At 48.0% G+C, this 13,465-nt stretch overlaps 1 protein-coding gene across 1 annotated transcript in view; it reads right to left on the reverse strand.

Annotated features, from left to right (window-relative positions):
• Positions 1-13,465, reverse strand: part of Itga11 (integrin subunit alpha 11) — a 99,689-nt gene that overhangs the window by 66,528 nt on the left and 19,696 nt on the right. Inside the window, exon 2 of the mRNA XM_074061494.1 lies at positions 8,340-8,451. Within this exon, the coding sequence (XP_073917595.1) occupies positions 8,340-8,451 (112 nt within the window). The remainder of the gene's footprint in view (positions 1-8,339; positions 8,452-13,465) is intronic.

Here is a 13,465-nt window from a genome sequence, read left to right on the forward strand (position 1 = left end):
GAGAGCAGTCAAACTGGATGACAGTGAGTTCCATACAGTGGGCTGTGGCCTGCAGAAAGGCCAGTGTGCTCCTGTCTGTTCTGCACATGGCACAGCTCCCTGCATCCCCTGGGTCTCCCTGCTCTCTCAGCTCCAGCAGTTGCAATGGGTGTGACCAGCTAGGTCCAGGTCCTTCCCACAATGCTCCCTGCTGCACTCAGATAGGCAAAAACAACCAGAAGTGGATTCCACGCTGTTTTTCCTCTCATCTAAACCCAACCTCAAAGACACTGTCTAAATGCCCCTCTCTGTGAAGCCCTCCAAGGCCCCAGGCCAGGATTCCTTCTTTTGGAGCCTGGCTGAGTTTCTGCCATGAGCAAGGAGCCGGGCTGGCTGCTCTCAAGCTGCAGGGAGATGGAGCTGGTGTCCCACAGGGGACAGGAGTCATGGGCCCAAGTGGCTCCAACACAACACTGAAATGATATGTGCTGTCACAGAGGCTTGGGGATGGGAAGGTCATTCTAGGACAGGAGCAGGATCCAGCAAGCCCTCATGGAGAAAGTGGCCTCCCAATGAGACTGTAATTGCTACCAGGTCATCTTTTGTCTTGTATTGCATTTAAATTATTTCAAGGATGAAAAAGTTGCCTCCTCAACTGGCCTGTGAGTTGAGAGCGAAACCCTGTCTTCTTCCCACCGACACTCTGCAGATCCTAGTGGAACTTATTAACAGATGCCTAATAAACAAATACTGGTCAAAATAAATCCTATCTTGGAAAAGTCAGTCCCTGAATCTTTAATCCTTCTGACCATGTGAAGACCACAGATGCCATGCACAGTGTGCCTGGCCTAGTGAGAGAGGTGCAAGCCATCGTTCAGCCATCAGAGTATGCTTTTGAGCACCTGGAAGTGCCAGACTTTGGGAAGAAAGACAGTGAAATGCGATCACGGTCCCCACTTGTGAAGTGCTTAAGAAAGAGAACACAGACTTCACTGAGGGCGGCTATCTAGGGATGGGACATGAGTGCCATGGAAGGTTCCCAGGGTTGGTGACAGCTAAGTGTATAGAATATGAAACAGGGTTTTTGACTCCAGCCATAAGCAGTGATGGAAGTTTGATGAAGTTTGCAAGATGGCTTGTTTCCGGCTCTGGGCGGCTCTCAAACACAGAGAGCTCAGTGTTTGAGAAGGGGATCCAGGGCTGGGAGCCCCAGCTTTCTGTCCAAGGGCATTTTCCTTACCAAAACCCAGGGAGACAGAGCACAGACAGAGCCCTAGCCTTGCAGGATGGTGATGGTAGGAGCCGGGACAGCAAAGATGGAGCGCTAGACTTGGGAGGCACAGGAGCTAGGAAGGAGAGTCACAAGAAAAGATCCCCCTCAACTGTCAAAGTGTCCTTCAGGTTCTCAGCTGATCCTTAAGCCAGGAATACATAGTGTGAAGCTCCAGAAAGTGACTCAGAGCCACTGGGAGCAGAGTCTTTAGAGGCTGCCTCCAGTGTTGGGAAGATTTGGGATTCGTATCCAGCAAGAATGGAGAGGTCGCTGCAAATACCTGGGGCTTTCATTTTAGACCTGAGGAAATTTGTGCTTAAGAGCACAGGTTGTACCCCAGTACTGAGGGCAAAGTCACACAGACCTTCCCTAACCTGCCCATCGGTGCCAGAGCAAGACAGAGGTGATGTCGCCAGCAATGTAGCTGCCGATCAGAGCAATGCACTAGTACAGCATAACCTGTGCCTCTGTGATGCATAACCCGTGACGCTCAGCATGGAATAAAAGTCACTAAAGAAGCAAAGAATCAGGAAAAGTGAGTGAAGGCCACGAGATAAAGTGTTCAAGACTGGGAGCCAGAGATGATCTACACTTAGTGTTAGCCAAGAGGGACTCGCAAAGAAAAATGATTCAGATGTTAAAGAAGACAGAATAAAAGTTGGACAATGGGATAAAGATAGATTATTTTGATGACATAGAATCTGCTTAAAAAGAGCCATATGGGGGACTGGAGGTGTGGCTCAAGTGGTAGAGCGTCTGCCCAGTAAGCATGAGGTCCTGAGTTCAAACCCCAGTACCACTAAAAACAAAGCAAAACAAAAGAACCACATGGAAATCAGGAGCTGTTGAGTACAGCGTCTGTATGAGGAGTACATCGGACAGATGTGGCCATGCACTGGACACAGCAGAAGGCAGGGTCAGCGAACACAGATCAACAAACACCTGAATAGAAGTGCACAGAGAAAAATGAAGCAAAGTGAAAGAGACATGAGCGGCATGGCAAGAAGGCAGAGCGCACCCACAGCTGGCCTCTGAGAAGGAAAGGAACGAGCACAGAAACGAGACAGAAGCTGTATTTGAAATGCAGGGAGAGAGGTTTCCAAATCCGATACATCAACTACAGTCTCAAGAAGCTTCGAAAAGGACTGGGGGCTCCAGTGGCAGAGCACATGTGAAGCCCTGAGTTCAACCCCTCCCTGAAAAAAAGTTTAGAAAATCCTAAGCCAAGCAAATACAAAGAAATACAAAGCATTCAGGTCCATCATGTCCAAGCTGCTGACATTGAAGACAGACAGAAAAGCAGCCACAGTCAAATGGCATACTCCATTCACAAGAAGGAAAAAATGAAGGCCGACGTCTCCACAGAAACTAGAATGTCCAAAGACAACGGGAGGCTATTTAAAATATTAGTAGAAAACCACCAACATAATACTCTATACCTAGAAAGGTGTACTGCAAAAGTGAAAGCGAGATAAAGATGTTTTCAGACAGACAAAAACAAACAAAAACTGGACTCCCCAAACCAAAACCATTTTTGGCAGACCTGCACTACAACAAACATGAAAGTTTTCTTTTTTGCTAAAAGGAAGTTAATCACACAAGGGCTCAAAGCTGCATGAAGAGTCCACTTACTCTGGACACGGGGTTTAATTCCCAGCACCACAAAATAAAAACAAAAAGAAAGGAAAATAAAGATACAATTAAAAAAAACTAACAGCAGAGAAGAAGAAACATTCAGCATACTTGAGAGATTCAAAAGAAGCTCAGAAAGGAGTCACTCGGGACAAACAAGTGGGACAAATAGGTCACAGGGGAAGGTGGAAGACACCACCCAACTGTGTCAGTTATTATAGTAAATGTGATCAGCCAATCAAAAGGCAGAGATGACCAGAATGGGTTAAAAACACTGCCGTTTAAAAGAGAAGTGCTGTAAATAAAAGGACACAGGAAAAAGTAAGAGGATGGAAAGGAGTGTTCACACAGAGCTTGACCAGAGGACAGCTGCAATGGCCTATTTAACCAGGTGAAAGTGGACTGAAGGTGAGAAATACTGCGGAAGAGAAACATTTTATAGGGATAAATGGCTCAATCCAACAATCCTAACTTTTTTTTTTCTTTTGGCCACACTGGGATTTGAACTCAAGGCCTTGTACTTGCTAAGTAGGCACTCCACCACTTGAGCCCTTTTTGCTTTAGCTATTTTTTCAGGTAGGGTCACATTTTTACCAGGGCTGGCCTGGACCATGGTCCTCTTACTTACAATTCCTGGGTAGGTGGGATGACAGGCATGCGCCACCACATCAGCTTTTATTGGTTGAGACGGTGTTGGACCTCAGTCTTCCTAATTTCTGCCTCCTGAGTAGCAAGGATCACAGGTGTGAGCCGCCTCACCTGGCCTCAACTATCCTACATTTGTTTATGCCTCATTGACAGCTTTAAGATTTATAAAGCAAAGACTGTAACTAAAAGACAAATTCCCAAAGACAGCTGGAAAATTTTACTACGCCTCTCTCAGAAACCTGTAAGTAAGTGGACATATTCCCCTCCCACCCCAAAAAAACCAGCCAGGATGCAGAGAATTTGGGTACTACAACGATGCTGAGCTAACTCACACACACGCACACACTAATACTTTAGTACACTGTAGACTGGTGTTTCGAAGTGCATTGGGAATTTACTCAGATCACATCTTCAGCCATAAATGAAACATTAACACATATCGAAGGATTTAAGCTGTGTTGTGTCTCTTCTGAATACTTGGAATTAAGTTAGAAAAACAGAAAAATAAGAACTAGATCTCCAAATATTTGTAAGTTAACATGTTTCTAAATAATCACAAGTAAAGAAGAAATCACACTGGAAATTAGAAATTCTTCTTCTTTTTTTGAGCCACTCACCAGCCCTTTTTTGTGATGGTTTTTTTGAGATAAGACCTCGTGAATTATTTTGAGATAAGACCTCGTGAATTATTTGCCTGGGCTGGCTTCAAACTGCAATCCTTCTCATCTCTGCCTCCTGAGTAGCTATGATTAAAGGCATGACCCCCAGCACCTGGCTTAGAAATTATTTTAATCTGGCAGTTTTTTGGGGGATGGTATGGGGTTTGAACTCAGGGCCACACATTCTCTAGGCAGGTGCCCTACTGCTTAAGCCACTCCACCAACCCGTAATCTGGATGCTAATGACAACATCAAAGCTGTGAGTGCAGTGTTTGGAGGAAAGCCTTAGTCTGATTTATATATAGGAGAAGGAAAAGGTTAGAAAAATCAACAATTTAAGTCAGGAGCAGAGAAAAGACAAACTAAAATCAATTAAATCCAAATAATGGAAGAAAATAAATCACTGGAAAGGAATAGAGACCAACTAAACAGAAAACAGTCAATAGAGAAAAATCCAAAGAACACAGTAATAAAATCGTGGTACCCATGGCAACACTGGCCATGAGTCAGAGACGATGAAAGGAAGGGAAACAAGGATGTCACTGCAGATCTTACAGACACGGGAAAGATAACAGGGGTTGATAAAATTTGAATGAAATGGACACATCACTTGAAAAACCCATTATGACATTAATGCAGGAAGCAACAGGAAACCCAAACAGTTCCTCATCTTTAAGAAGCTGAATCCAAGTATGGCACATTTGATACATTGTAAGAACCTTTGTAAATGCTACAATGTACCCCCAATAATAATAAAAAAAGAAGTTGAATCCATAATTAAAAATCTTCCCACAAATATAACTCCAGCTGCTGCTCTGCAGGGTGTTCCCACACACTTACAGACAGGTTAACCAAATCTTACCTCCTACCAGACGCTAGCAAACGTGAGCACCCTCCAGACATCTTGTGAAGTCTGGACAACTGTCATGCCAATGTCTAAGGAAAGAGAACTTACAGGCTGACAAACCTCCGGAAACAAATCCTGAGGGCACAGATGGGAGAATACACGGTGAATGCCTGCCTAGAAGTGTGAGAGCTTGAGTTCAAAGCCAGTACTGACAAAAACAATAGTGGTTTTATATAGTAGCAAAAAAGATTAGAAAATGAAATAAGATCACTTCATTTTAATAGCATAAAGTACAGATATGTAGGAATGAGTACAAAGAGACTTTTTTTTCAGCATTATGGGGTTTGAACTGAGGACCTTGAGCTCAGGCAAGTGGTCTACCACCTGAGATTTACCCAGAAAAATTCCAGGCATTATTGAGAGATATTTTAAAAAACATAATAAATGGGGCCGGGGCTCAAGTGGTAGAGTGTTCGCTTTGCATGGGTGAGGCCTGGGTTCAGTTTCCAGTACCTCAAAAGCAAACAGAGCAAAGCAAAACAAACAAACAAAAATGGACTGAGGGAAATGCTTGTTCCTGGATCAAGAGACTCACTATTATTCAGATCTCACTTGTCCCCAATATCTCCAAACTCAGGAGAGCTGCAGTGAAACTGCAGGATAGTTCTCTAATTCATATGGAAGTGGACAGGACCCCACGGCCAAAGAGGTCTTCCCAAGAAGAAGACGAGGACAGCTCACATTGCCTGACAGTGAGACTGACTTCTAGCCATGGCAACCAAAGCTGCTTTTACTGGTGTGAGCTTTGCAAAACAGCTGAACGGATCAGAACAGAGGCAAGACATGGCATACATGTGGTACATATGGTCACTGAGGGCAAACAAAGGTGACACTGGCATCAGTAGGTTAACAAATGGTACTGGCACCCCATGTTTATAGCAGTGCTCTTCGCAGCCACACTGTCCATCAACAGAGGAATGGATAAAGAAAACGTGGCATACGTACACAATGAAGTATGACTCACCCACAAAGAAAACCAGTTATGTCATTGCAGGAAAATGGATAGGAACAGAAGAGCACGTTAGGTGACATAAGCCAGCCTCAGAAAGACAAATATCATGTGTTTTTGTTCAGGTGTAGAAGCTAGATTGTTTATAAACACCCAAAGACATGAAGGCAGAAGAGGGACAATGGGAAGGCCATCAGGACGAGGAGGGGCAAAAGATGGTGGTAGGGAATAAGTTTGATTGAAGTACATTGCATACCTGTATGAAATTGCCATAAGAAGACCCATTATTCTGTCCAGTAAAAATGGTGCCAGCTCCATTGGAAACTCATATGGGAAACAAAACAAAACCCTTTGACTTTACCTCACAGCTTATGTAAAAATGAAGTCATTACCCTGAATGAGAAGGCATGACCGTCAAATTTCCAGAAGAAAGCAGGTGACTGTGTTCAAGACTTGGGGAGACACAAATGGACATACAAACACTATCAGTAACAAGGTTAATAAATCAAGAATGTCTGTTAACCAAAAGATAGCAGAAGGAGAATGAAAAGGAAAAGATGCTGTAATGCTTCTGCCAAAGGATTTGTATAGATAACGTCTTCAAATCACCTGTAAACCAGCAAGGAAAAGATACCATATCTCGATTTAAAACATTAGCAAAAGACCTGACCAGAAACTTTGCAAAACAGAATGTCAAAACGTCCCCTACATTTATTAAAAGTCGTTCGACGTTAGTAAGTAGAAACATGAAAGTTAAGCCCACAATGCAACAGCGCATACAATAGGGGCGGCTAAAATTCAGATGGTAATTCCACGAGCTGGTGACCATGGGGAATGACTGAACTATTTTATTTTACTAGAGGTTAAAATTTGCAAAACACTTTGGATAAATGGTTGGCAGATCCTGTTCATGTATCTACTCTCTTATGTCAGCAATTCATCTGAGTATACACCCAAGGAGAATGAGGACACACGTCCCTCCAAAGACACACACAAGGACATCAATAGTGGCTTTAGTACACATAGCCAAAAATGGAGACAATCCAAAGATCTGCCAGCAGAGTAATGAATGGAACAGCTTACATCAGGAAAGAGCTGATTGTGATGTCCTCACATTAAACCTCACAGACACCATGTTGAATGAGGGAGGCCAGGGACAAATGAGTACAACCATATGTCATCATCCCTATGAAATCCAAAACAGCAAACAAATCCAGGTGACAGGGGTCACAGTACTGCTTACTTGGAGGGGGACTGAGTGGGAGGGCAACAAAGGAGCCTTTGGGGAGTGGGATGTTCTACATCTCTTCCTGGGAACATCTCATCCATGAGTGTACATGTATATAAAATTCATTGATGCACACTTGACATAATTACACTTACAATGTGTAGGTCATAGTACAATAGAAAGATAAGGAGAAGAAAGAGGGAGGAGGAGAGGTGAAGGGGAAGAAGAAGGAGATGGAGAAAGTAGCCAGATTGTGACAGCAGAGTAGTGACAGCAGGAAAGGCAGGAGAGGTTCCAGGATGAGGAAGAGACTGTGCAAAGACTGTTTTTGGTCTGGATCACTGGAAAAGGGACACAGTGCCATGTTGGCAAAGGCTGGGGAGGGCCGGCAGGGACAGTTTGGGGGAGGGTGGAGTGGGCATCCATTGACCAGTGCTTATGACAGAGGCTTCTGAACGGCTTCCAACGGGGCCAAGCAGAGACAGAGAGAAGGAGGGCCTTGCCTTCTATCATCAGAAACGAGCCAGGGAGGATGGGATCACAGTACACACAGGTGATCAATTATATATTTACTAAAAGCAATAACGTGTACATTTCAAATGAGTAGACTATATGTGCAATACACTGTGGCGAGGTTATTTTGAACACTGAAGGCAGTCGCCTTGCTCCTTTCGCTGGCTCCCTGACTCTCACTTCCCTCTACCCACCTCTGCCATTCTGCAGCTTGTGAATAGCCTTCATTTACCCCAAGACTTCCCATGGCTCTCGAGGGACAGAGATGCTGACCTCTGGATGAGAACCGAGTCCCGAGGTGGGGATGGAGAGGGCTAACTCAGGTGCCTCATGCCTTAGGCCCATAACTCAGAGAAGGAGTCATTGACTGGCATTTCACAGAGAAGATGAGGCGGGGGTCTTATCTCTAGAGGCAGAGGTCCCAGCCTCTGACCTACTGGGACAAGGAGTCGGGTCCTAGGAACTCTAGGGCCTGTGTTGGAGCCCAGGGCTAGGATGGTGTGGCTGGGCATGACATGGTTCAGGGCTGGGTGGTGGCAGCTCTCACTCACCACTTCTTGCCTCCGATGTCATGCTGCTGCACTGTGTAGCCAAAGAAGGCAGTCCTGGAGCCAGGGATGACCTGGGGCTTCTTGGTGTCCATGTTGAAGGTATCTGTAAACCCTGGGCAGGAGGAGAGGAGGGAAGAGGGGAGTCAGGCAAGGGTATGAGGTGTCCCAGGGGTGTGAGGGGTTCTGAGGGACCCCACTGGGCAGTCAGCATCCACAGAAGGTCTTGGCTGTGAAGTGACAGGCTTCCCTGTCCCTGCCTGGGAGAGTCTGCATATGATGGGAGAAGTCCAGCCTGGCCCTGGGGAGGCCGCAAACTGACAGAGGAGGCGTTGACCTTCCTCTTACGAGACACATCTGAATGGAAGAGCCAGTTTCCCTCCCAGAGAATTTCTGGTCCTATGGGGAGACAACTCCCTTCTTCCTCCACCCCTCCTTCCTGTGGTTTTGCTTCTTCCAGCTCCCGTTGGTCCCCTCTTTCTCTGACCCCTCTTTTCCCCTCCTCTCCTCCCTCTCCTTCTCCTGTCTCTCATCTCTACTTCAGAGCCAGGGAAGTGACTTCCCACTTCCTGCTCATGCCTGGGGCACAGTCCAGCTGGCTGACCACTTCTTTGTGACCTAGTGTGCAAAGCTCTGCTGGCATGGCCACAGCCGAGGAAAGCAGGGGAAAGTCCCCGAGTCCTTCCTCTTGACCCCTGAGTCTCCCTGATGTGTTGTCTCACATCAAGGAACGGATCTTCTGGTGGGAAGCTGTGTGGGGTCAAAAGCTCTGACTTGTTTGGGCACATCACAGAAGTAACAACTGATGTGTGCGTGGCACCATTACGGTTTGTCCACACAAAAGTCAGCTGAAATTTCATTCCCGGATGTAGTGGTGTTGAGAGGTGGTGGGACCTTCAGGAGCTAATTAGCTCATGGGGACTCCACCCTCATGAATGGATTATCATTTCAGGGTGTGCATGGCTTCAACACCCATCTAAGCCATGCCTCTGCTTGGCTGTCAGCAATAACAGGACCGCCAAACTTGGACCCCGCGGGACTTCAGGGGTGGAACCCTGCCATGAGCCAAACTTTCAGATGAGTGACAATCAGCCAGCAGATAAAACCTCCAATTTTGGACACTTTCATGTGTGGGTGCTTTGTAAGTTTCAAAGAATACTCACAAGTATATGACCACCACCCCGTCTTAGGACAACCCAGCCGTGTGGCAGGGAGGGAGAACCAAATGACGGACGGAGGGGTTCACGGACTGCCTGAGGTTTCAGAGCTGGCAGATGGGGACTCTGAAGCCAGGTTTGTCCTCCCAGTGCTCCCCCTCCATCCTTTCCCTGGGCACTCACCCCTGGTCTGCATATCCCAGGGTGATGCCATGGGGCGCCCATTCTACTGAAGCCAAGTGGACCCTTCCACCCTTCCTGCTTTCTTGCCCAGCAATCTCAGCTGTCTGAAGTTCCATTATTAAAGTCACAGAATTAAAATCCGCAGAGATAAACCTGGAGCACCTCAGAGTGGGGCTATCAGACAGGGTTATCCCCTTCTTGTCCCACTGATTGTCAGTGCTGTATGGAGAGCTGAGTTAAGAAAGAGTCTGAGGTCAAGCCTGGGCTCTGGCTTAAGAGCAATGTGATCCATGAGCTGTTCCTGACCATGCCAGGGTCGATGGCAGTATGTGACCACATGGCCTGACAGATGACCTTAATGTTGAGGCCCTGGAGTGGGGGAGGGGAGGAGTGTCCACAGGCCCATCTGTGCCTTGTTGACAAAACCCATAACCTCAGTGGACTTGGAACCCTGGTCAGGTCAGGCAGTCTGGGGGAAGAGGACTCAGGACAGGTGAGTACAGGGGATGACAGAGAACAGATCCCCACCCTGTGTGGGCATGTCACAGTTGGGAGATGCCAGCATCACCTGTGCAGATCTGGCAGTTGGGTGGGCACAGATGGGCCAAAGAAGTAGAGTCACAGTTGCAGAGAGAGACTTACCCTCTCTCAACTTTGTCCAGAAACAACACATACACATACAACCACACACATGCACATACAAATACACACATGTGTGTGCACACAAGTACACGCATACATATATACACATGCATGCAGAGACACACAAATTCATGTACACACCCCCCATGCATATACACCAGAGCTGTGCATGTGCACACAATTCCTGAACTTACGCTTACACACACACGTGCACACATGCACAGGCCTGATTGTAGGCAACACTTCCTCTGGCTCCCAGGAGCCCCCTGGGGACTAGGACCCCTCCTCTCCAGGAGGCAGAGTGGCTCAGGGAAAGAGGAAGGTGTGTCCTGGCTGTCAGGAAACATAGACTCCCACCTCTTCCAGGGCTCCAGAGAGGTGAGGGCCAATGAGAATGAAATCATCAACTGTGTCCCCTTGTCCTCTATCAGGGTTTCTTGTGTAACCAAGGCCAGAGGGACCCTTCCAGGAACTGTCAGACATCACTCCAGCCCCTCCACGGATCCATTCATTCCTCACCCCCACAACCAAAGCTGAACTCCTTCTGCAAGGACCTCTCCTCTCCAGCCCTCTGCTCCAAACGTGCCGCCACCCTCGATGTTCCTTGACTGTGTCAGACCTATCCCCAGCTTAGCCACTTTGCCCTGGCCATTCGCTCAGCCTGGATCACTCCTCCATATCCATGTGGCCCCAGCCTCCAGTCATCAGGGTGTTCATGTCCCAGCCATGCCACCATCGCCAGGTTACCCATGTTCTAAGAGCAGTTATCACAAACCCTGTCACATGGCTGACATTTTATAACAATCTTCTGTCCTCCAGGTGCCAGAAGACTGCTATGTCCTCAGAGCCTGGAATTGAGGCATAGCTCAGACACACCGGCCCTTTGCATGGTCGCCAGGTAGCACACTCCCTTCATCAGGGCAAGAAAAGACCACTAACTCATCTGGCACTGTTCTAGCTATTGAGCCTTGACTTTTACATGAATCGATTACGTCTCGCTCCAACCCTGCAGATGTCATCCTACCTCTGGGAAGTTAAATAATTTTCCCACATTCACTCAGAGGAAGCAGATTAGCTGGGAACACAGTCAGACAGCTCAGGGTGTTTGGTGCTGAGTTCCACCCTCTGAGGCCAGCCTTTCCTCGGAAGGACCCACGGGCAGAAGGAACACTCTACAGAGAAAACATGTCCTTCCCTGCCTCGGGCCCAGCTGGATGCCTTGGGCTTTGTCCTGCGGTCAACGAAGTCCCTGCCCCCAGTTGGCCTCTCTCTCTCCCAGTGCCCCATCTCTCACTCCCTAGGGACAGGATTTGTGAAATCTGGCCACAAGGAAGGGGCACTGAGTTACAAAGGGTTGTCCCCAAAGTCCAGTGGGACCAACCAGAGAATGGATTTTCTAAAACTCATGTCAAGTCTGACCCTCTGACCTCGGTTCCAACAAGATCTCTGGCTTTTTCTGACACTGGGTGGTTTTCATGCTCAGGGAAGGTGCTCTTCTCAGAGATTTGTAACCCCCAAATACCAACAAAGCAAAGGCCTGGTGCAGAGACAGAGCTTGGCTGGGCCACCCACCACCCTCTGCCCTTGAGGTTGGTGAGAGGGAGAATCCACAGTTCCCCGACTTCTCTCCTGCGGATGGTGGCCAAAGTTATGTCAGCTGCTGCTCCCTTTCTCAGAATCTTATCTGGCTTTTAAAAAAGGCTCCGTTGGTCCCAAGGGACCAGAACCAGAGCACCCAGCTTAAATATCACGTGGGGCTCATAGTTCTCAAACGCACTGGCTGCAGGTAGAGGGTGGGGGGAGGTGACTGCTTGGGCAGTCATTGTCCCAAGCACTGAGGGACAAGGTCAGTATGTGACCACTGCCAAGCGTCCACACTGATGGTCCATTCTCATGGCCTCCCCATCCCCTCCCCAACAACCTCCCAGATATCTTTGGAGAGAATCTAAAATCCTCCATGAGGCCCCAAGGCCCTCAGCCTCCCAGACTCAATCTTGTGCAAGTTTTCCTGTGGCTCCCATGGCCCAGTCACCAGGGCTCCTGTTCTGCTCCCTGGATGCACCTTGCTTCCTCTGCCTCAGGGCCTTTGGATGTGTTGGTTCCTCTGTCTGAGCCTCTGATGAACTTCCTGTCACTTTCAAACCTCAGCATAGGTGTTGCCTCCTCCCCTCCCCTCCCCCAGGAAGCCTCTCTGGAATACATCAGGTCCTGCTATTGATCCCATCTGCCCTGCTGCACCCTAGCTGGCAACTGGCTGTGTCTCTCCTTCTTCCCACAGCTGGTGTCTGTCCTGGTGGTGTGATCACATGATTAAAACTGTGTCCCTGCCAGACTCATCTAGGAGCTCAGAGCTCCTGCTCTCTGAGCCCCCTCGGTGCCATTGCTCAGGACTCAGCTCTGATGAAAGGGAATGGTCCTCCCTGGGGACTGTGCAGGCTTCCGCCCTCTGCCCTGGGTTTAAGTTGTTCCTCACTGGCCTTGTTCTCTATCAGGATTGTTCTGGGTGTCACCCACAAGTGTCCCAGGTCCACAGGATGGTGACAGATTCACCTGCTGAATGTCTCATCTCCGAGACTCTGAACTTGGCACCTGCACTGGTGGCTTCTGCCTCAGTTTACTTCCCAGATGCGTAACTTGGGTACTGATGGTTCCACCACCACCTAGGTAACAATAATGAAAACAATAGCACATACGCATAAAGCACTTAACAAGTCTGTTCTGTATTCATTTAATCATTGCAACAGCCTTTTGAAGTAAGTGTGTTGTTATTCTGATGTTATAGGTGGAGGAAACTAAGACACGACAGTTCTTCACGTGGCCAAGTCACAGAGCTAGGAAACGCAGGGTGTGCAGCCTTCCTCTCCCTGGGAGCTGCGCACTATCCTCTCTTCTGCTCTTGAGTCTTTGTTAATGGATTGTCTCAGGCCTGTCCACCAGCAGCCTGGGTCCCAGGTCCTCAGATCCTGTCCACCAGGGAACTGAGTCCCTCATATGGAAGATGCAGCATGGAGACTAGGTATTGCAGAGCAGGGAGCTAAGGCTGAGGCTCCAGGAGTCTGGGTGCAGCCCCAGACAGAGAGAGGAAGGCCCCTATGGAGCCTGCAGCCAGCACTTCCATCTTCCCTGCACAGTGAGAGGTGGAAACCA

The sequence above is a fragment of the Castor canadensis genome, chromosome 19, assembly GCF_047511655.1.
Source record: "Castor canadensis chromosome 19, mCasCan1.hap1v2, whole genome shotgun sequence".
In the NCBI taxonomy this organism is placed as follows: domain Eukaryota; kingdom Metazoa; phylum Chordata; class Mammalia; order Rodentia; family Castoridae; genus Castor; species Castor canadensis.